Source organism: Mixophyes fleayi, chromosome 11 (assembly GCF_038048845.1).
Source record: "Mixophyes fleayi isolate aMixFle1 chromosome 11, aMixFle1.hap1, whole genome shotgun sequence".
Taxonomy (NCBI): domain Eukaryota; kingdom Metazoa; phylum Chordata; class Amphibia; order Anura; family Limnodynastidae; genus Mixophyes; species Mixophyes fleayi.
This window is the reverse complement of record NC_134412.1, coordinates 71,068,556-71,092,986: the sequence shown is the minus strand read 5'-3', so window position 1 is coordinate 71,092,986 and position 24,431 is coordinate 71,068,556. Positions and strand designations below refer to the sequence as shown.

General features: G+C 41.9%; 2 protein-coding genes across 2 annotated transcripts in view; both read left to right on the top strand.

Annotated features, from left to right (window-relative positions):
- AGRN (agrin) overlaps positions 1-4,439 on the top strand; it is a 434,643-nt gene extending 430,204 nt beyond the window's left edge. The window contains exon 41 of the transcript XR_012680036.1: positions 4,430-4,439. The gene's annotated coding sequence lies outside the window, so the exon portion shown is untranslated. The remainder of the gene's footprint in view (positions 1-4,429) is intronic.
- Positions 1-24,431, top strand: part of LOC142107896 (tyrosine-protein phosphatase non-receptor type 11-like) — a 95,466-nt gene that overhangs the window by 70,390 nt on the left and 645 nt on the right. Inside the window, exons 3-15 of the mRNA XM_075191550.1 lie at positions 3,926-4,120; positions 10,372-10,564; positions 10,651-10,770; positions 10,887-11,000; positions 11,480-11,576; positions 13,240-13,319; positions 15,047-15,202; positions 16,405-16,536; positions 21,049-21,203; positions 21,291-21,358; positions 21,520-21,671; positions 23,098-23,198; positions 23,480-23,602. Of these exons, the coding sequence (XP_075047651.1) occupies positions 3,926-4,120; positions 10,372-10,564; positions 10,651-10,770; positions 10,887-11,000; positions 11,480-11,576; positions 13,240-13,319; positions 15,047-15,202; positions 16,405-16,536; positions 21,049-21,203; positions 21,291-21,358; positions 21,520-21,671; positions 23,098-23,198; positions 23,480-23,564 (1,648 nt within the window). The 3' untranslated portion in view covers positions 23,565-23,602. The remainder of the gene's footprint in view (positions 1-3,925; positions 4,121-10,371; positions 10,565-10,650; positions 10,771-10,886; positions 11,001-11,479; positions 11,577-13,239; positions 13,320-15,046; positions 15,203-16,404; positions 16,537-21,048; positions 21,204-21,290; positions 21,359-21,519; positions 21,672-23,097; positions 23,199-23,479; positions 23,603-24,431) is intronic.

The window sequence follows — 24,431 nt, the reverse complement described above, 5'->3', positions numbered from 1 at the left end:
ATCTATGAAAGCTCTACCCAACAAAGGGTTAGTGTTAAAGCCAGGTAGGTAGATGGTGCCTTGCCCTTCTCAGTGTGAGCACCATCTACCTAACTGGCTTTAACACTAACCAATCCCACTCTTACTACACCACTTCCTTATCTCTGAAGTGGTCATCATTCCCCTTAAGCTGGGTACACACTACACCGTTTTCATCCAATAATCGGCTAAATCAGCCGACATACGACCGCTCTTTAAAAGTCAGGTCAGTGTGTGCAGTGACAAGATGGTCGAAAGTCTGCCCAAATGGACGATTATCGCCTCATTTGGTTGGTCGTACCATTTAATATTTTCGTTCCAATCGCGTTTCCGTTGTGTAGTGTGTATAAACTTCACAAAATCTGGAGGGCCGCAGGTTGGACAGGCCTGTCTACAGCCTACCCTGGAGTGCATCAGCCAGGGACTCCTGATTCTCCCAAGTACAGAGTTCTAGACACTGTGGTACTACACTGTATTCTAGCCCTGTGCCCCTGACCCCCACCCCTGGCAAACATTCGAGTGTGCTCACAAAACCCCATGGTAATCACTGGGATCCTTACTGGGCTTCAGAAGATAATTTCTAACTCATTCACATCAGTCCCTGCCCCATTGGGGCTTACAGTCTAAATTCACACACACACACACACACACACACACACACACACACGTATAAGGCCATGGTCGGGAATCAAACTCATGACCCCCAGTGCTGTGAGGCAGACGTGCTAACCACTAAGCCACCGTGCTGCCCTATAACCACATACATAGTGTTCTTCTATCAACAATGCAGAAACCACTAATCTACACTATTGCAGCTAAAGAAGAATTATGCCAGCATTTTTACTGCCGCAGCTTCCCCCTGTTTTAGACCCTATCTTCTAGTTTTATGCAAGGGATTATATTTCACATTTCTTGCTCAAAGCTGGCAATGTGATAAATACATATTTGATAACAATGGTTCTCTGTATAGAATAATTTGAACTCATGAATAAAAAATAATACTGTGTATTTATTTATTGTATTTTCTATTCAAATGTAACTTCACGTTCAGCTGAAGTATTAGGCATTTCCAGCACTGTAATATATATCTTGTTTTTAGTTTTTATTGTTTGTGTGATTATCGATTCCCATTTGCTTAGGTAGATCTGACAAACTTATCATCGTCATCACCATTTATTTATATAGCGCGACTAATTCCGCAGCGCTGTACAGAGAGCTCATTCACATCAGTCCCTGCCCCATTGGAGCTTACAGTCTAAATTCTCTAAAACACACACACACACACACACACACACACACACACACACACACACACACACACACACACACACACACACTAGGGTCAATTTGATAGCAGCCAATTAACCTACTGGTATGTTTTTGGAGTGTGGGAGGAAACTCACGCAAACACAGGGAGAACATATAAACTCCACACAGATAAGGCCATGGTCAGGAATCAAACTCATGACTCCAGTGCTGTCAGGCAGAAGTGCTAACCACTGAGCCACCGTGCTAACCACTTAGCCACTGTGCTGCCCATATATATCTTATGCCCAGTTTTTGATTATTCTCACCATACATTATTATAGAACAACATTGCAATGATAAAGTATTCTTTAAATAATGCCTTCCTGAAACATTTCCATAGCAGAGTCTCTCTTTAAAGAGATCTACACTTGTTTGCCCACCTATTTTATATTTTACCACTGTTGCTTTGTCCATTGAAGTCATTTTTGGTCCCCACTAACGTGTATCATTGTGTCTTGCCCTATTTCTTTCCCCCTTTGTGTTTGTCTAATGTGGAATAGAAGAGGTGACCACATACAATATTCATGTTGTAGGACATTATCCTGCCTCTGTGTGCTATGCAGCTTCCTGGTAGGTCATGCCATTCACTACAGAAACCTTTTCTCTCAGTCTAGCTTTGTCTTTTAGATAGATCAAAAGCTATTCAGACTGTCACGCTGTTCGTGAGCGTCTAGAATCTTCGGGAAAATAAGATGTACAAACTTTTATAATTTATTTGTAGGAAAGTTGACTCCCGAGGGTCAGCTGGCTGCTGAATATGTCGTATAGAACATTATTGTTGTGCACTACCTGTAGCTTGTGGGGAGCTGGATGAATACTGGCTTCATGTCTATTTCATTTCATCCCGGCTTGTTCTAGAAGTCCTCACAATTTTACGTAGGTCTCATTGAATTTAGGAGGCGATAAATCTTAGTTCCTCTTTATTGTATTATAATGAAGAGTGCGCCATTGTCTGTGCAGTCTTTTTATCACCAATAAACGAGCTGTCCCCCCTGAATTATAGACCCCCCCCCCTCCCCCCAGCTTCCAAACTCCTTCCAAATAGCCGGATCAAAAAGGTCCCCTTTCTAGGACCTCTGATGTTTAGGGAATAGGCTGCTGGCATTATAGCCATGTAATATTAGATGAAGTTCTCCGATAGCACTCTGGTGAAACCTTTGCACAAGTTTACATTGTGTTGGTGCTCTGCTCACTTAAGGGTGTTAATATACATTACAAACAGCATGTTTCACAATCTCCAAGTGAGAGATATGACCTATTGCTGAATTTAATGGGGTTGGGGAAAATGCAACTTTTTTTTTTTGTTTTTTTTTTTTGTACATCTCCCCTGTGGCAGAGATCACAGCTACCAAACATGTCTTGTAGTCTGATAACAAGCTCCCTGTTCTTTAGGATTTTCAGGACAATCTTGATAATTGCTCAATGTTATAGTAAATACCAAACCAAGCTATCTAGGGCTTGTTGAGGATCGTGGTTGGAAGGGAGTTGGGCGATTGGTGGCATTTTTTTTTCTTTAAAGAAGTTATGTAATTTATTACATAGCGCGCTGTGTCGGTGAATGTTTTGTTTCATTAAAAGTATAGGACCAAACTGCAACTGCAAGTGTCTCTGCGTCCTCTGTCCCTTTATCTTATTACAATAACCTTGAAACACAAAAATGAAATCCGTTCTGCTCAGCAAACCAAGGCACATCAGTATGCCCCTTCTGTAACCCCGCCCAACTTCTCCCTTCAGCCTCTGCAAACTTCCACTGCTATACAAACCTATCCCCTCCAAAGGAAAGATGGTTGTGAGATGGGGTATTGTGTAAGAGGTGAAACTGTTTCTCAGCCCTGCACACTAAGGGGTGTAGGGGAAAAGGATAACATTTTACAAAAGAGGGCATTTAAGTTGTTTGTTGGCCTTTTAATACTTCTATAACTCATACACACACACATCATGGCAGCTCTCACTCGGCAATTGTTAAGCTTGTGCGAACTGATGCGAATATAAAATACCCATTGGTCAATGTCGTATATACGTACAGATACGTCCTAAAGAAACTCCCCTCTGTGGCTAGCGGTCACTCCCCAGATCTCGGAAAGCTTGGGGAACTTTGAATGAACATGTTGCTCAGAGAAAATGTATTGATTAGGCTGATTAATTATCTGCCATGGCTTGGCATTTTTGTCTATTCAACGTTGGCAATATATCTGCATTAGCGCTGAAGGCATTCAAAGTTTTCCAGGGTGCCAAGCTGTGAAGTGTGAGCATTATTGTCAAAGGCGCCAATTTTATGGTGCCTTTGACATTCCTCTGGTGCTGCTGGGTTTCTGAAGTAGAATGTTGTGATCCTACCAAGTGGGGGCTGTACTTGGGTTGGTAATATGGGGGGGGGGGGGGGGGGAGAGAATCATTTGCCTGCAGGGTATTCCTATCTTTTTACTGCATTTATTTGCTGAAATTGATAGTTTCTGTATCCGTAATTGATAAGTAATGAATAAGGTGTAATTGTTCAGTGCAATAAACTCTGTTCCATCTGTATGTAACATGCATGCAAGTTTACCAGCACATCCAACTCTTACTTTATCTGCTAACTTGCAGTTTTTTATTTTTTCAGGAGACATGACGAAGTCACACACATCAAAATCCAAAACACGGGCGATTTCTATGACTTGTACGGTGGCGAGACGTTTGCCACATTGGCTGAGCTGGTGCAGTATTATACAGAGCAGCACGGCCTTCTGCGGGAGAAAAACGGAGATGTGATAGAGCTCAAGTACCCACTGAACTCCCAGGATCCAACATCAGAGAGGTGAGTGAGACAATGGGTTTAGTGGGATGATAATCTTTCTACCACACTGCTGCCATCTGCTGGACATAACCAGAATTCATGCTGGGTTTCTCCCTTGATTTCAACCTGTCTATATATTTCATCAAAAAAAGTGCCTGTTATGTATGTACTTTCCAGATTTATCCACCTTTCAGAAAGTATTCTGATGGTTGGAGCTGCAAGGAATTTGTCCTGGTCGTATGCCAAATTTTTGCTATTGGATAACTACATAATAGCACTTAGTTTACTATGTCTGATAGTAATTAGGAATCTACGGTGCATCACACTGAGTACTGTGAAGTATGGTCTCTCTCCTAAAAACAGCGTCACATATGAGTTTGTTCAATAAACAGTAAGGGCTCACAGCGTGCTGAAACCACCATCAAGCGATAGCCGCCATGTTGGTACCTACGTCTTCTCTTGTTAAAGGTCCTTCTGCTTCGTAACGTAGGACATAGCACAGTGGACCTGTCACAGCCAGTTAACATTCAACAGTGCATGATGTGTGATTCTGAAATTTGTTGACTGTCCCTCTCTAATTACTGCTGACATCCTTTGTAGATGAGAGAAGGTGGACAGATTGCGTTAAACATTGTAGAAGTTTAAAAAACTTCTAGCTTTGATGTTTTAAATGAAACTATCTGGTAGTAGGCTGACAAGGCTAGTTGAATACACAATTTCCCACTGCCGTCTTATACCTTGTTTAGCAATCGTTCTATATTGAAAGTGCAGTGGGAATATTTGTACACTTAGAAGACTTGCTCATATTAACATTGGATCTTATATTTCCAGGCTTAGCGACTTCGCATTACAAATTGGTAGCGCAGTATAAGTTCTATAACTGGCCTTGCTGTTTTCTGGAATACACCATTGCTGTAATGTAAATGTTAATACACCAGAGGTACTGGAGTTGCTGTCCAGATATACTGTGGCATGTCCACCTAACACAACCCTGGTGTCAAACAGTGAGCTGTATTAGACCATCATCTACTTATATAGCGTTTATTATGTATAAGCAAGTTTTATTGCAGCTTCTTCAAATAAGTTCAGTCTCCCAACGCTACCCTCAGCCAAAAAAGGTTTTGCACCCGGTTTAATGTAATCATATCCCCACCATCTATTTATATAGCGCCACTGATTCCCCAGTGCTGTACAGAGAACACACTCACATCAGTCCCTGCCCCATTGGAGCTTACAGTCTAAATTCCCGAAAACACACACACACAGACACACACACAGACACAGACTCAGACACTAAGGGCAATTTAATTGCAACCGACTAACCTACCAGTATGTTTTTGGAGTGTGGGAGGAAACCGGAGCACCCGGAGGAAACCCACGCAAACACAGGGAGAACATACAAACTCCACACAGATAAGGCCATGGTCGGGAATCGAACTCATGACCCCAGTGCTGTAATGCAGAAGTACTAACCACTAAGCCACTGTGCTGCATGTATAAAGTCGAAAGAACTGGTTCCTTTCTTGATCTCCCCCCCCCTCTTACAGAGCCCAATGACAGGTAAAATCTATATATACTGCTTGGAGTCCCTTCCCACTGGCGTCAGGCAGAGAAGGGAAAAGACCGTAAAGTGACATATCTGAAACCATATAAACCGTTCTGGAACAATTTATATGTCCTGTACCCACCTTATAATGTTGTTGTCCTAATCCACTTTTAATTGGAGATATATTACATTTTACGACATACATGATTTGTTTTAAGGGCTGTAGAAATCCTAAATATATATGTTTTAGAATCCATTAAATACTTTAAATGTTCTTTAGTAATTATATAACAAAAAAAAAAGTCACTGGTCCTATTACCCATCATTCATTGGTGGTGTCAGTCTAGCATCCAGCTGGTGTCATTACCTCCCAGAAGCCCCAGGGGAATTTATTTTACAGTCTTTACAGCAGATACATCTGCGAGGTCCCTGGAGTATGGCAGATCTGTATGGTTTTTCTCACTTCCCAATGAATAAATAAAATATCTCGGAACAGCTTCATGAAGTTCATAAAGTAAACTGCAATATTGATTTGGAAGTGACTGTTCTTGTTCAGTCTCTGTGTGAAAAGGGTTATGTAAGCCTAGAAATCAATAGGAAATTTTTAACATTTTTTTTTTGTTTTTTGTTGGTAGTAAATAAACTTTTCACAATGCATTTCTGAGTGCTTGTTGGGAATTAGAGAAGAAGCGATGCAAATGTGTGTGTGAGGAAATAAAGGGCTCCATTTAAGCTTTAATTTTACGAGGCTAAATATTGAGCGATTTCCTTCTGCATATTTTTGGCACATCATATCTCCAGTTTCCCTGCGGAGTAGTATAAAAGCCATCCACATCTCGCTTTCCTCCCGTTCTCCACCAATTTCATACATTAGACGTTATTGTACTTTCCCCATCCAGAAATATTAACCCCTTGTTGCAACGTTCCCGTTCTTTCTGACTGTTGCTGTGGTGAATGTGTAACCGAAGTCGCTGTAGGAAAAATATGGCAGTGCTTTACGGTTTAAAATAATAAAAAATGTTGGTGCTATATCTAATAATAATTTTTTAATATTATGTGGTTCTGTGTTGTTGCTAGGCAACCTGCAAACAAATTGTGTAGGGTTTTCGGAGGCTTAGCATGCCTTTCCCTCTTCTCTCCTATGCGATCGTGTTACAGAGCAGTCTGAGCAGCATAGCTGGAAGTATGCACAGGCATTCTGGGTCTATCAATTCAAACTCCTGACTACTTCCCCTGCTGAAGAATTCCCAGCTATGTATAGTGTGCCAGGATTTTTTTTTTCTGCGTCGTCATGTTACAAAGACTGAGGTTTTATGGAAATAGTTCTGCTTTGCAAAGGATCTGTGGATCTAGACTGGTGGACAAAATAATGTAGAATTCGGGAGACAAACCGTCACATCTAGGATCCAGGGAAAATGTACATCTATTGGCATCAATAGAAATGACTCCCAAAAGCTTCTTTGGCTACGTATCTCTTGTCCCGCCTTTGGGGAGTTGAGTTATGTCCTGGCTGCTTTTCTACCCCCCCCCCGTTTTTTGTTTTTTTCGGAGATGTAGGTTGGGGCAGTCTATTGCTTTTACAGGGTCACTCCCCGGATATTGGGAATATTGCTGTATTCACACACTGTGTGTACTGTATTTGTATATAACATATTGTGCTCACCCTGCTCCACACATATATACACACTCTGACTCCTTGAATGCAAATTACAAAGATAATATACAAAGTATTTTAAGTATCACTCATGTTAATGCAATTTGATGGCCTTTATATATTTATACCCCTTCCCATCTTACCCATAAAATGTATGTAATCTGTATGTTGTGGAAAGAATCATCATCATCTTCTATTTATTTATATAGCGCCACTAATTCCGCAGCGCTGTACAGAGAACTCATTCACATCAGTCCCTGCCCCATTGGAGCTTGCAATCTAATGTTTTTGAAGTGTGGGAGGAAACCCACGCAAACACGGGGAGAACATACAAACTCCACACAGATAAGGCCATGGTCGGGAATTGAACTCATGACCCCAGTGCTGTGAGGCAGAAGTGCTAACCACCAATATATATAATGAATACCCTTGAAAGCAATCCATCATTTTGCAGCAGTCATAATGTAGAAAAACAAGACTTCCTTGGAATGAAAGCGCACACATAGAGCGTCACCAATGGGTTAATTAAAATGTCGGTTCCGTCTGATCCATGGAAAACTCTTTATATAAGTGAGCATATAGTGTACCTGCCTTCTTACACCACTCAGAAGCAGTTGCCATGTCAGGAAGGTAGTGCCTCTCTAGCTGAGCATACAGAATGTGAGCGTCAGACTTGTAGAAATGCACAGTGTGTGGGCAAGTGATGTCACAGCAGCTTACTAGACTGCAGTCTCCGCTTTGAGCGGCATCAGATCCAGTTCAGATGCTGTCATAAAGGTCAGTAGGTGGCTTCAGCATTCTGAGTGTTTAAGTTTTTATTACTTTGCAATACAATTATTGTATTTGTATTGCACGGTAATACAAACTTAAACCATACATGCCCACTTTTAAGATTTCTCCCCCGTCATGTGACATGGGCTAGCAAGAGGGCGTAGTGAACATTTCGCGTCGCCATTGAATGGAGGGGGTGGAGCTGAATGACGCGATTAAGCCCTGCCCCCTCCATTCACTCCCGTGAGTTTCGCCAAATTTCAGGAGTTTTGCCTACTCGTCTGGGAGGACTCCCTGAAATTCGGGAGCCTCCCGGAATTCCCGGGAGAGTAGGCAGGTATGACTTAAACACTCAATTTAAGTTTTTAACAGAACTGTAGTGAAATATTAGATTGAACATGACTATGTACCTGAAATGTCAGTCTTAGAAGACATTTAAGGTTATTCTAGATGCCTAACTTTGATCATTCCTATAGTTACCAATGTGTTTATAGGTCAAGGTGACTATTTGGTTTGCCTCCTGAATTGGGTATATGGAGCTTGTAGTTAATATATACTTCTATACCACAACTCTAGTGCTTCCTACGTAATGACATTGCTAATCACTAATTTAGAAAGAATGGAGTTACAGAATAAATGTGATTTCTTTTAATTTTATTTATTTTTTTCCCAGGGGGGGTGACGTATAGTATGGGGTAATGTACTTTTTAACTGAGATCATCATGTAATGCCATCACCTGCTTTCAATAGATATTGGTGATAGAGCAAGATTGGTGACCACTCCCCGGTTTTGATATATACCAGTGTTGGCTAACCTGTGACACGCCAGGTGTTGTGAAACTACAAGTCCCAGCATACCCTTCCAGCAATAAGCTGCTATATATTGGCATAGCATGCTGGGACTTGTAGTTTCACAACACCTGGAGTGTCACAGGTTAGCGAACACTGATATATACTTTTACATTGGATGAATCTACGAAGGGAGATGAGCAGATACACTCCTGTAGGCACTTGGGAACGCAGTTGGGAGTTGGGAGACTGTTTTAAGTGTGCCGAGTCCAATGCATTTTCTGTGTTATCTGAATGCTTTATGTGATTAGATAATTACAAACAAACTTAATGCATGCAGTGAAGTTGCTGGTAAGACAGTAGAGGAAGATGTTTGAGCTCAGAGGTCAGGAAGCCTTTCTCACCCTAAGGGCAGCGTCCCGGTTGTGATGTCAAGACTGTTATTTGGTATACACTAAATAAAGAGACAAAAGACTCGCTTGCTCATAATAAGAACACAAAATATAAAGACGAGACCTACTCGTATTTCTTAACGTTCATATTTAGTTGGTCTTTCATCCTTTCATTTGCATTGTTAAACTTGCTTTGCTGTAGGTAACAAAGGTCTGTTAATCTCCAGATTCTCTCTATATTTAACGCTGCAAGAATTATTTGCTGCAAGTACATTTTCTTTTTTGCTTTACAACTGAACCTGACTGGCAGAAGCCCGTTAGCCACTTTGGTAAATAGAATTACTGCTGGTTAATCCTAGGAAAGAATTCTTGACTGCTACAGGCAGCCTGGATTAGAGTGTGCTGAAGCTGTGTGCGAGTCATTCCCTAGCAGAGCAATTAGCTGGGCACGTATTCTGCTTGTATGCTTCTGTGTAACAATAAAGTTAAAAAACAACGTGGGGTTTAAGCCACGACCTAGGTTTTGGCAACCTGTGGGAACACTCTATAAAACAGCCTTTATAGATTTTGTGGTTTACAGCAAGGCATTACTTAGAATTGATCTGCAACACAATACCGCCTCTCCATGTGGGCTGATCTGTATACTTGTATTAATTTGTCGTTTTCTAATAAATTGATAGAGCTGTGCTTTAACTTGTTTAACAGTTTGCACCGACTGCTGTTTCTGAATTTTTTGACACATGGGGCTAGATTTACTAAGCTGCGGGTTTGAAAAAGTGGGGATGTTGCCTATAGCAACCAATCAGATTCTAGCTTTCATTTATTTAGTACTTTCTACAAAATGACAGCTAGAATCTGATTGGTTGCTATAGGCAACATCCCCTCTTTTTCAAACCCGCAGCTTAGTAAATCTAGCCCATAGTCTGTTTTAGATCCCTTTTCTCTGTGGTCTTTGTCAGTAAGTGTAGTAGACAAGCCAGCGGATAGCTGGCAGGATATGCTGGGATTTGTAGTTTCACAACATCAGGAGAGCCACAGGTTGTCCAACCCTGAATTAGATCATTAGAGAAAAATATAGATTATTGAAGCGAAAACAATTCAGAAGTCCCTTTCTATTTAGATGGTACCATGGACATCTGTCAGGACGTGAAGCCGAGAAGCTGCTATTGGAAAAGGGAAAGCCTGGAAGCTTTCTGGTGCGGGAAAGCCAGAGCAAGCCGGGGGACTTTGTGCTGTCTGTTTTAACAAGCGAAGAGAAGCTGGAGAATGGGGAGCGTAAATCTCGTGTCACTCACGTCATGATCCGGTTCCAGGTAACAATCGGGAGATTCCACAGATGCAAAGAAATAAAACCTTTTTATAGTCTCACTGATTCAACTTGATCTGTCCCATATTTCAGCCCGACGGTAAATACGATGTAGGAGGAGGTGAGCGCTTTGATACACTGACAGACCTGTTGGAGCACTACAAGAAGAACCCAATGGTAGAGAAGTCAGGAGCTGTGGTGCATCTTAAACAGGTAACTCAAACGTAATCTCCTCATGCAGTAACGCTACAGATAGCTACCATTGTTTACCTCCTTGTAAATAATCCGCCTTTTAAACTCCTTTATAAACTAAATTTTTCACTTTTCAGCCATTCAATGCAACACGGATCAACGCAGCCAACATTGAAACTAGAGTACGAGAACTTAACAAAATGGCTGACAACACAGAGAAGGCCAAACAGGGATTCTGGGAAGAGTTTGAGGTAAATTTTGTTGTGTGGGTCTGTGATAATCTTAAAATTATGCTCTATCATTAGGAAAGTATAGGCCCTAGTTAGAGATTTATTTGGCAGAATAAAACTATGTATATAAAACAAGATTTTCTTTCTAGTCTCAGCTATGACTTCAAATGACTAATCCCAAGTGGAATAGAACTGTTCTAGCTTTGAAATGTCACAGCACTATAAATATACTGTGAAACGTACCTGCCACATGTGAGAGAAAATGCCTCAAACACGCTAAACATTGTGAAATTGAAGGTGTTATGTGTGTCAGACGGACAAAATGCTGCTATGAGAGAATTCTTTGGTGATGGGGGTTAGATTTCCCATGCCCTGTGTACAGATTTATACCCTGTCCCGTGATGTTATGTCTTGTATTCTGCCTCTGTGCATTCTTGTGTTTTTCTGGTAATTCGTGTGCATGTTCTAGTGTGAAATATAATTTTCTTCCCATTGTGCAGATGCTTCAGCAGCAAGAATGTAAACTGCTCTATCCCAGAAAGGAAGGACAGCGGCCAGAGAACAAAAGCAAAAACAGATACAAGAACATTCTACCTTGTAAGTGCGGCGGCCATCTTTCCCCTGGGAACAGCAGTGTACAAAGGAGAACGGAGCTGTATTCTTATATCTTCTTTCAGAACTCTCTGTGCTTTATTGAGGTTCAGGGCTGCTTGGGCTGTGTAGGTTTTAATTTGTGAAATAAATGTGTTCAAATTGACTTTTCAAGCAAACCTCATGTACCACACACCACGTTATGTTCTACTTCCTCTGAGGTCAGATTTTTACAAAATTCTGGATTTACAGATATACAGGATTTGTTTTTACTAGTAATGTTACCTGACAGTTCTGTAGTAGAATAGAAGCATACCTATTACAAGCTTATACATGTGCAATGTATGCAAACACCTCTTAGGAATTAGATGGAAAGTTTCAGCACTCTGGAAAAATCTCTGTGCTGCCATGTACATAAAGGGAAAACGGCGCCAGGTTTGCCAGGACATCTCCTGCTTTACCAGTTTTAATTGCAGCGGCCATCTGCACACAGCGGTGGCAGCCATTTTGGGCTGGACCAATACTGATGAGAATGCAGGCTAAGCACTTCACTAGGAGAACCTTGTGAGTATTGATCATGAAGTGCCGTAGTGATGCCACTGTTATCTAGTGAATGAATTGGTTATTTTCCTACGCAAATTCGAATCTGCCCTCGAAATGTCCATCTCCACTGTGTGTAGTGGTGGGATTTAAATTGTCAGTAAAGGAGGTGACTGTGTAAACTTGGAACATTCATGTAGGAGCGGCTCATAGGTTCATCAACACAAACAGCATGAGTGTTTGTACCTGATTGTGAGGTGCTGCTGGCTTCCACTAGACAGCCGTGATCTGTGCAGATAGGCGTACCAAATGTGGTTGGGGTGCATTTGTGTGCCCTGAAAAGAATTTAAAATAAAAGGTTAAGCGTTAATGAGAGCTCCTTATTTCCCAGAGCGGTGGGGGCAGCACGGTGGTTTAGTGGTTAGCACTTCTGCCTCACAGAACTGGGGTCATGAGTTCAATTCCCAACCATGGCCTTATCTGTGTGGAGTTTGTATGTTCTCCCCGTGTTTGCGTGGCTTTCCTCCCACACTCCAAAAACATACTCGTAGGTTAATTGGCTGCTAACAAATTAACCCTAGAGTCTCTGTGTGTGTGTGTATGTTAGGGAATTTAGACTGTAAGCTCCAGTGGGGCAAGGACTGATGTGAGTGAGTTCTCTGTACAGCGCTGCGGAATTAGTGGTGCTATATAAATGGTGATGTAATATAAGGGTGAAGTGGGCACTTAAAGGGCAGTGTTTTGGAAAGTTGCTTATATAAAGAGGTTGGTCCATCTGGTTTGCGCTCAGGGAAATCCCAGTCCCAGCTGACGGTTTTTGTTTTAGGCAAATATAAATACACTTCTCTGTGCCCTTTGTAAATATAATCCAATGGTAGATCCTTTTAACGTGCATGTTTCCTGCAAGCTTTTCTCTGAGCAGTGTAACCAGTTTCTCCCCGTGAATTAGCGATTTCTCACATCCTAACAAGAACCAGACACGGGAGCTTCAGCCGTATCACGTTACAGAGCAGAAACCAACGCAGCTGCTTGCTCTTAATTTCATTAATTGTTAATTTTCATTCCTGAAAAACTCAGAACTATAAAATAGCGATAAAAACTAAACCTGATCTCCTCCTCTTTTGTGCAGTTGACACCACAAGGGTGGCGTTGAGAGATACAGATGAGAGCGTTCCAGGGTCAGATTACATCAATGCCAATTACATCAAGGTAACTGTGTAAGACATTATTGAGCACTTTCATGTGAATGTAAGAGGGGGGAAGATGTGGGAGACTGTTTAGGGAAGAGTAGCGTCTGTGGGCTGAATGAGAGAGGACCAGAAGGGCCCAGAGGGGGCGGGAATGCAATACCCAGGGCCGTTGAGGAATAGACTACAAGCTGGGGGTTTTTGTGACAGAAAATGTGTTAATTAAGTGTAGAAATGTGTAAATGAACACAATAAATTAGTGATGATATTAAATTGTGTTTTGTGTTCACTGTTCAGCAACACCTGAGTGATGTCATAAGTGGGCGGAGCTTGCTCTGAGAACATTTGGACACAATAGATGAATCAGATGAGTGAGACAGTTCTTGTCTTAACTAATGAAAAAAAATCACATTTGTGTTTCCCCATATAAAGTGAATGAACACAAAGCATATATGCAAAATAGTATATGCTAATGGTAAGAATATAGGGCCTCCTTCATGTTAGGGCGTAATATAAACTTGTGTTTAAAAAAACAAGCACGGAACTTGAGCATAGTTCCGATCATATTCAAATTCACGTTTCAATTTGAATCTGGGTAAACGTACGGTCTGGCTAGACGTTACGTGCTGTATTTTAACAGACAGGACACAATGCAGGATTCACACATGCATATGTGCAATATAAAGTCCCATCAGAACGCAGGCAAAAAAAAATAAAACCATTCTATAAAATAAATGAACTCTTAATACTATAGCCATTGATAAAAATATTTTGTAAAAATATATATATTTTTTTACATTAAATACATAAATCAAGATGTTCTTAATGTGTACTGTACATACAATGCGTTTTTATATTCTCTTGCATAGAAATGTTATTTGCTATCTAGTAGTACTCATATGTGTCGTTTTTAATGCAAAGACGGTGCCGTGACACCTGCCCTATAGCTGGTGAAAATGTTACGGCTGAAAAACCAAAACAAAAAAAAACATAGACAAACCCAGGACTTGAATCGGCAGCATCCACGTTAGCATGGCCTTACTGTACATTGCCTATACTTGTGCACCCCTTGCTACGCCCATTCTGCCCTTCAGGTCATGGGCAGCCGTAAGTGTCCTTTGCGTTCATTGGCATAAGAAACATTTCATGCTAGATATGCCATTTAAAGGGACTTGGAACATGCATCAGTCTCACTGTGCTTTTGCCACTTTAGATTATATTTTATTTGTAGTTGATTTTGTTATTGTACTATTTATAGAAATGAGCATTTATCACGTCCTCCTATTCCCCAGTGAGAGATGTTGTGGGAAGAGAGAAGACCTCACGTATTATATTTATTTGACCGTAGATCTGAAGCACCAGAAATGGTTAGGAGTATATTTAGTAAACTGTGGGTTTTTAAAAGTGGAGATGTTGCCTGTAGGCAACCAATCAGAGTCTAGTTATTTATTTTGTACATTCTACAATGTGACAGCTAGAATCTGATTGGTTGCTATAGGCAACATCTCCACTTTTATAAACCCACAGTTTAGCAAATATACCCGTTAGACTTTATAGAACCAATATGATTTGACCCAGCAAGCTTGCAAAACATTTATAAAACTCAAGACATTATAAATGGATTGCAAGCTTTCTTTTCCTTTTAAAAAGACTCCTATCATCCAGGGAATAGAACTCTGCAATAGTACAAAAAAGGTTTCTTTATGTTGTGGCGATCCCTTATAATGTCTGTATTGTATTTATCCACAGAGTGCTCTGGATGACTTCCGTGGTACCCAGCCCTGTAAAATGTATATAGCCACTCAGGGATGCCTGCAGAACACGGTGTGCGACTTCTGGTCCATGGTGTATCAGGAGAACACGCATGTCATTGTCATGACCACCAAAGAGATGGAGCGCTCACGCGTAAGCTGCGTAGGCCTGTCTGCCACTACTGGACCTTGTAGTATGGGGAGTTTTGGGTACTTAGTTGACTTGTTTTAGTTTCCTTAACTCCTATAGTTATTCTCTGGCTACATCTGCCAGGACTCATTAGCCACCCAGGGATTCTGAGACAATCTAGACCAGTACTGTCTAAGTGGCGGCTCTCCCAACTTTTTTAAAAACAATTTTGCGGCCCCCAACTTTTCCCAAAGCATCATTTATTGAATAATAATAATCGCTAACATGTAGTTTTGACAATAATGCATCCTCATGGAAACACATGAACAGTCCAAACGAGAGCGAGTATATGGTAACTATACTTGCCAACTCTCCCGGAGTGTCCGGGAGACTCCCGAAATTCGGGTCGGTCTCCCGGTAAAGCAGGCAAGTCTCCCGCATCCCGTAATTACCTGACAAAATAACGCGATTCGCGGTGAATTGCATCATTTTGGCCCCGCCCCCCACGGCAAACCGTAATTTCCGTTTTTTTCCCGTTTACCAGATACATTCTCTATTAGCTAACATGAAGTTTTATTTGGTGTCTCCTGATGGTCACTGACACCTGGGATCTGGGAACAGTGACACACTACTGCTGAAGGATAGTTATACTTTACTTTTGCATTCCTTCCTCATCTATCAACAATATATATTTTAAATCGAATTAGGAAAATTAAATCAGAATAAATTATACCAAAGTCAATAGTGCTGAAAATATTATGGGGGGCATTTATTTAAAACAAATAAAGGGACATTGTTTACCGCTTATATTCTCCAGGAGGCTATTGTTAGAACAGTATGAGGTTAGAATTTGAGCCTTAGGGCTAGATTTACTAAGCTGCAGGTTTGAAAAAGTGGGGATGTTGCCTATAGCAGCCAATCAGATTCTAGCTTTCATTTATTTTGTGCATCCTCTTTTGTTGTCGTCCTGTAATGTTTAATCCTGACCTAGAATAATAAGTTCAGATGTAACGGGGGCGGATGGTTAGTAGTGTCAGTAAGGACTCTACAAGTTCAGTGGTATGTTAGAGACTCGCAGTCGCCCCCCCAGTAGTGTTGGAATAAAACCGTGAATACAGGGCTGAAGATCCCTACACACTGAGCAGAACACTGAACAGAGTAGATGATACACAGAGAACATATACTAATGCTATCCTCTAAAAGCACTTTTGTCTCTGACATTTCAGAAAAAATGTTTTCGCTATTGGCCAGATGAGAACTGCAGCAAGGACTACGGCTTCATCCGGGTGCTGAGCCTGGCCGTGCACCTAGAGAAGGATTATATTCTGCGGGAGTTACAGATGTCACATCTGGAAAGGGTAAGCGGCTAAAGCGCTTTCTAAGTGGAAGACCTGTAACCTGAATTACCATGTTTGGATGCAGCTGTAAGACAGCCGTCACCTTCTTCTATCGAACAGTTTTCTGGTGCTGCCTTCTCCTTCTCTGTAGCTCTTTCTTAATACCGGTGGCATTCTGTATAAAGAAGGGGGCGGTGATTGGTCCAGCAGCTGTTAAAGTGACGCTTGTCTTTCAGCAGACGCATTGACCAGAACTCATTTGCAGTTTGGGGATACAAATAACAAAGGCTTATTGGTCATGGAAGTGAGGAAATCATCCAGTATTTTGCTATTCCTCATCTGCCACTCTCGTCCCCCTTGATTCCCTACATAGGGGTGCTAGGGAAAGAGGGAAAGTATGTGTGGTCTATATGATATTAGGACATTCTTGTATCTTGCCACTGAAATCTTGAATTCCTGAAAGCGAATCTGTCTGCTAGATTCCAAAATGCCCTAATTAAACAAACCATGGTTTTATTTAATTTTATACCTTTTTTTTTTTTTTTTTTTTTTAATCTCTTTTCACACAGTAGGCACCATTTTGAATATCCATTAACTGGGCAGGTAATAGATATCTATAAGTACTGGCCCGCGCAGGGATTTGAGCTCTGCCTTCTCATGCTCAGTGTCATGTTGTTAGTATGTCACCTTGCACAGTTTGTTTTATTTGAAAGCACATAAATAGTTGTTTGTGCCTGTAATGATATTCAGTAGGCGATCACTGCCGGCCTGTAACGTAACCACTGATCACAGGACCGGTTATCTTGCCTGACTACAATAATCTCATACAGTGTGCCTTATACAGTTTGCTTACTGTGTGCCTGACGTCTGAAATGTTACCAGGCGTAAAAACAAAGCCATATAAGATTGTTTTAGTACAGGGTGAACTCCTATTAAATGAAAGGACACCACACAAACCTGTTCTCTTCTGTGCAATGAGGAAGAGGATTTCTTCCGAATGATATTACGAGAGCCAGACAATTTCTCTTTTGATGTTGCAATTATAAACATTGTCTGGGCACATGTGATGTTTGGCTGGGAGCACCATGGTATGAAAGGCAGTTGGGCTACATTTGAGAGGCGCTTATTAAGTATAGTTGTGATTAATAGCGTTCCCTCTGCCTCAGGTATGATCCATCTGTCTTCCTTCTGAAGAATGGTGGCTTTTGCCGCTGATCGTGTAACCACCCTGTAAGGAGATGCACCGCGGCTCTGCCGGTTACTCTGACATCACCAGTCGGGTCACTGTGTTAGCGCGTCTGCTATCCCAGGGCTTTTATGGTATTTATCCAATGTGGGATAGGAGAGACTCTGCCCCAAAAAGTAAGATCCGAGAAAGTCTTCTTACAGGGTAGTACATGGTCAGTAGCAACAACCAGCAGTGGAACACAACGCTGGGCCCCATAGCAAGGCTTGGGTCTGCTCAGGGCCCCATAGCAAGGCTTGGGTCTGCTCAGGGCCCCATAGCAAGGCTTGGGTCTGCTCAGGGCCCCATAGCAAGGCTTGGGTCTGCTCAGGGCCCCATAGCAAGGCTTGGGTCTGCTCAGGGCCCCATAGCAAGGCTTGGGTCTGCTCAGGGCCCCATAGCAAGGCTTGGGTCTGCTCAGGGCCCCATAGCAAGGCTTGGGTCTGCTCAGGGCCCCATAGCAAGGCTTGGGTCTGCTCAGGGCCCCATAGCAAGGCTTGGGTCTGCTCAGGGCCCCATAGCAAGGCGTGGGTCTGCTCAGGGCCCCATAGCAAGGCGTGGGTCTGCTCAGGGCCCCATAGCAAGGCGTGGGTCTGCTCAGGGCCCCATAGCAAGGCGTGGGTCTGCTCAGGGCCCCATAGCAAGGCTTGGGTCTGCTCAGGGCCCCATAGCAAGGCTTGGGTCTGCTCAGGGCCCCATAGCAAGGCTTGGGTCTGCTCAGGGCCCCATAGCAAGGCTTGGGTCTGCTCAGGGCCCCATAGCAAGGCTTGGGTCTGCTCAGGGCCCCATAACAAGGCTTGGGTCTCCTCAGGGCCCCATAACAAGGCTTGGGTCTGCTCAGGGCCCCCTAGTGGACGCACCCACGGCAATTCTGCCACTGGCGACGTTCTACAAAAGGGAGACAGATGAGGTGTAATCATCTCTGCGCTATGGGAGGGTGGATGATGCGGGCAGGGCGGTGTTAATGTAAATATTATAAATGTAGTGGGTGTCCGTCTGTGTGTTTCAGTGTGTACCTATCTCTACATATTTGTGTGTCGGTGTTCTTGCGTTTTCTGTGGTTTTTGTTTTGTTTGTATTTTATTTTTATTTTATTTTTTTACTTTTTGTCAATAAAAATATATTTATTGTAAGGGATAATGTACCTCTTACTACTGGTTGCGACCATATATGGTTAAGTGACTCCTCTGTAACTACGTTTATACCTATAATTTACAGTATTGGGGGGGTACATTATGCCATATATAGTAAACACAATAGACTGTATATAGGGCATGTGTCATACTGGAGATACCTGTACACACAGAGTGTATAGAGAATATAGTGACGATTCTTATCTGGAAACGCGATAGACTGTGTGCAATGAACCTACAAATGTGCTAGAAATCACTGTGTATTAAGCAGTACCTATAACATAATGTACAGTCATCACGTTCGGTAAGGACAGCACTGCTTAGCCTGCAGGAAACACAAATAGTCATGGAAGTCAGGCGCCACACTCTCAGAATCGAATTTTCCATTTGTGTAAATTGTTTTACATTTTCCAGAAATATTTGCAGATAATGACTGGATTTACAGTCAGTGTTGTGACACTTATGTCAACTTCCGCAGCTTATTTTCTGTCATGGAAAATGGCAGTTCCTCTGTAGTACTGCTCTCCCCTGTGTAATTGGATAAAAGACCGTCCCTCGTTCACGTCTCATCTGTGTAAGAGCGATCTGGCGGGTTCAGGGGCTGGAAACCTGCTGCCGACATCACATCTCTGAGACATTTCTGTAATTGCCAGTGCCGGAGAATAGAGAGGAAGGAATTACAGTCTGTTGTATCATTTTATATGTTAACCATTTTGTCTCTACATCCAATTCTCCTGGTTGGAGTAGAGGGAACTGCGCCTCTTATCTTGTCAGAAGAGCTCTGTATTTTGTTTTCGCTCTTTGCTGACAATGGATGCTGTCATATTCCTGAGAGAGTCTGTCACAAATCACTGAATTCAGTAGTTATTTTTACTGTAATATATACTTGCCAACTCTCCCTGAATGTCAGGGAGACTCCCTGAAATAGGGGTGATCTCCCTCACTCACTGAAGAGTCTGGCATTCCTCCTGATGCTGAGCCAGTACAAGACGTGGTTGGCTTTGCAATCTGTGGCATGATGACACAGATCAGAACTTGTGTCCTATGTCCATGTATTGATGCCCATTGAGGTGGCCATTTTCATGGAGACTTACTTTGATTAATCTTACTTTGATTAAAACTTAACTGACAGGTAAGACAACATGACTTCAGTAATGGAGACAGAAATGTAAAAGACATTTCAGTCTCTAGAGATTCATGAGCTGCTTTTCCTTTTTTTTTTTTTTTTTTTTTTTTAATCCAGTATTTTTATTGTAATTTTTCATTGTGCAAACATAACAATCAACAAAGAGAAAAAAAAGCAAAAAAACAATCGCATACATATCAGAATTAAATGACGTAATCAACGTACAGTTGCCTACTCTCCCGGAATGTCTGGGAGACCTCCCGGGAGAGCAGGGCAACCTCCCGGTTCTCGCCCCCCCCAATAAATAAGTGGTGGGGGCGGGGCTTAATGATGCAAATATTGTCATCGTAGCCCCGCACCCTGCTGTAATTGACCAAAAGTGTGACAATTATTTAAGGGACGGAACCAGAATTATGCGATTCGTCAAGCCCTGCCCCCACACGCCCACCTTCCCTGGGATCTCCCTGAAGCCAACGAGGGAAAGTTGACAAGTATGGTGTATAGAGATTCTTCTAGGTGGGTCATTACAGACCAGTGGAAATGTAGAAGTATGGAAAATGTTATGGGAATGTAAGTGAGTGGAACGTGATAGTCTTACAATGCAGGTAGTAGGAGAAGTGGCGGTATGGCATACCACCGTATACACAGCTTTACAGACCCTATTGTCAGGATATTTTCTGAGCACATCTGACATATTGGAATGAACCATATAAAGACTCTGCAATGGTAATAATTTGTATATTTTTTTTTTAAAGCCAACTTATTTATTATGTACCTTTCTAGCTCTGGCAAAGGACCTATACAGCGTAGAATATATATGCATTAAGCCGACCATCTTAGTGGATTGGTGTGGTGTGATTTGGTGTGTGCCTTCAGCGTGCTTTGTAAATAGGTCAACGTGTGTAGGTGACCGATATTAAATTATTTGAATTTATAAAAGTTTATAAAGTGGTGAAGCCGACCACACGGCTACAAGAGCCCCTGTAACACTGGTCCAGGTGTAGTCTCCATGTGAGATACTAATTATCACAATTTTTGCTCTTTTTCAGGAGGAACCCCCAAGATGCATCTGGCATTATCAGTACCTGAGCTGGCCAGACCATGGTGTCCCGAACGAGCCAGGGGGTGTGCTATGCTTCCTGGAAGAAATTAATACAGCTCAGCTTAGTACCCCGCGGTCTGGGCCTATCGTGGTGCACTGCAGGTATTAAATCCCCTATGGGCAGCCAGTAGGCAATGCTACCCCGTCATGTGACACGTTGGATACAACAGCGTTTCTGTTCTCTTACAGTGCTGGCATTGGCCGTACCGGTACAATCATAGTGATAGATATGCTGGTGGATATTATTAACAGACAAGGTAAACCACCCCCCCCCACCCCCCCGAGCTCATCTTGAAAACGGTTTCCCTTTGTATGGCTGTGACCAGCTGTCTGCAGATTGTGTTCTTCATTTATCAGTTATTCTTGTGGTTATCGAAAGGTCTATAGTTGGTCATGTGCTCTCTACTGCCACCCACAGGTTTGGATTGTGACATCGACATCCCGAAAACCATTCAGATGGTGAGACAGCAGCGCTCGGGCATGGTGCAGACCGAGGCGCAGTATAAATTTATCTACATGGCCGTGCAGAAATACATTGAGTCCAGGAAGAGAAATCTGGAGGACGAGCAGGTGAGGGGCTGTCGTGTTCAGAGATGGCAGCAGAACGTTTATTTGCGGAATAGTCGAAACTGAATTGCTGGTGAACTTACCTTGGCTCAGGCAGCGACCTATACAATAAAATCCGTAAATAAAATAAGACTTAAAGTATTTGCCCTGTAGAGGTTTATGGGAACTGCACCATTTGTTGTAAAAAATATTTTATATTCTCTAAAACAAGAAGCTAAACTTTTATGTGTTTTAAATCCTCCTTCTAGTTCTTGGACACAGTTTCATGCTCGCTGGGACAAATATAGAATTCAAAAACGCAGTTCTTTGTGGGAAACGAAGAGTTTAATGTTCTAACACACGATAAATTCTGTTACTGAATCAAGTGTTGTAATAAAAGATACTTTTTCAGTGTGTGTGATCCGTATAATGGGACGGCCTCGATTTTGACCTGTACAAATCTCATACAGTTTGTTTTAAATGTAGGATATGTGCTTCTATTGAAGACCCCTTAGAGAACTGCTTACTGAACATGAGATTGCTGACTAATGGAGACAGAGGCCAATCCCTGCTGCTGACCTTGTAGAACACTGCCACCTTGTGGAACATGCTAATAAATATGGCTGTGTGTGTGTTGGGGGAGGAAAAGTCATGTCGTTTTCTTACTGGAGTAAAATAAAGTTTCATGGGGGGAAAAAAAAAAGTTAACTAGTGGTCACATTGCAAAATGTTTGCTTGATATTGTTTAAAAGAAGATCTAGGGGTATATTTATTAAACTGCGGGTTTGAAAAAGTGGAGACGTTGTCTATAGCAACCAATCGCATTCTAGCTGTCATTTTGTAGAATGTACTAAATAAATGACAGCTAGAATCTGATTGGTTGCTATAGGCAACATCTCCACTTTTTCAAACCTGCTGTTTAGTAAATCTAGCCCCTTATGTGGAATATCTGTACAATAGGTAATTCCTCAGTGGGTCTACCTCCTAAAATGCTGGGGTTTTGTCTATAGTGTATGCATACCAGCTTATGCCTCAAACTCTAAAGCCAAAATAACAGACCACGTTGGATAAAACTACAACACATTTGTGATTAACCTTTTAATTGCCTTCAATGGTCTATATGTGCAAATAACGTACTGATCCTTTATACATACAATTAATTTCCATATATGACCAGATAACCTGGCATGTCATTATAGGTAATATACTAACCACAAAATAAGTGGGCACACAATACATTTCAGTTTGTGCAAATCAAGTCCTTTTCTGTGGTCTCATGCTAAACGGGGAATGCCTGTGAATGTTATGAGAGGTTAGCTCAGTATGTAGTGATTAGTGGTCCAAAAATGTGCGTCCGCTATGAGACAACGTACCCATTATTATATTTTAGCAGTGTGTATTTTCTGTGTCCTTTTTTTTATTATTAATATTTTTAAATGTTTCATTACAGAGGGGCAGGACAATGGAGCGTGAATACACCAACATTCAATACCCACTTGGAGAGAAGTTAAAAGCTAAAGCGCCCTCAGCCGCAGCACCTAGCCAGCCTCGGTAAGCATTCTGTCTGCGGTATTCCTGGTAGAGATAGAGAAGGTTGGTAGTTAAAGCCCTAGTTATGATTTACCTCCTGATTGGGTAACCTGTGACTTTCTAGCTGCTGTGGAACTAAGATTCCCAGCATGCATTGCAACAGCTGGAGTACCTCATACCCCTGAAGGCTGGTACGCAGTATTTATTCTCCTGCCTCTCTTATCTTTACTTACTGACAAACTTGTTCCTTATAAAATAATTCAATGTCCACGTGCATTTTTCTTCTTGTGTTTTGTTTACAGAGTGAACGATGATTCTACCTGTGTCTATGAGAATCTGAATATTAGAAGCACACACATGTCAAGTACAAGCAACGCTGGCAGATAATCCTTGGCGGTTGGTAGAGATGCACCAGTGCTGAAAGAGTAAGAGCTGCTCTCCTGGGAGTCTGAGTGATGCTTGGCAGGGGCACCTGTTCTGGCCATAGGGGCTTGTTCTGGCCATAGGGGCTTGTTCTGGCCATAGGGGCTTGTTCTGGCCATAGGGGCTTGTTCTGGCCCATACAGGGGAAGGTCTTTCAGACCGCTCGGCCCTATCAGATATGGAATCTTCATTAAGTGAATATGGATTTATTTATTTTTCTAGATAAATACATTTTGTTCCTTTAAATACTATAGTGAAAGTTTAAGGAATTGCTGTGGCAGGTAACGTCTAGTATTTTTTTATTTGTATCTCATTCACGGGATGGAGAGTTCAGGTGACGTCCTACAGCAGGTCTGGACACACTGTCTCTCCAGGTGGTGCTGTGAAACTACAAGTCCCAGCATGCCCTGCCAGCTATAGACTAACAAAGCATGCTGGGGCTGTAGTTTGACAACACCTGGAGAGCCGCAGCTTCTTCAGCCCTGGTCTACAGTTTGCCACAACATGGAGAAAATGTCATTAAAAAAAAACCACATGATAGAAATATTTTTGTTTAGGCAATGCTAAATAGAGCGTTCTTAATTGTTCTTTAATTAAATTTCTCATGAGGCTAAAATAACCATCTTTTAACTCTGTTTTTCATTACCTATCCTGTGAGCCCATCTAAAGGTTTTAAAGGGAGTTTTCAAACTTGGGAGCTGATAATTTATTATTTTGTTTCCACCATCCTGTGACTTTTATTAAAAGAGTTTTTTCTTCTTCAGTGCTTTTTGTGACTTCCTCAGGCATAGTGTATATTGTTGCTGCCCTTGTATAGGACACTAAGCTGCT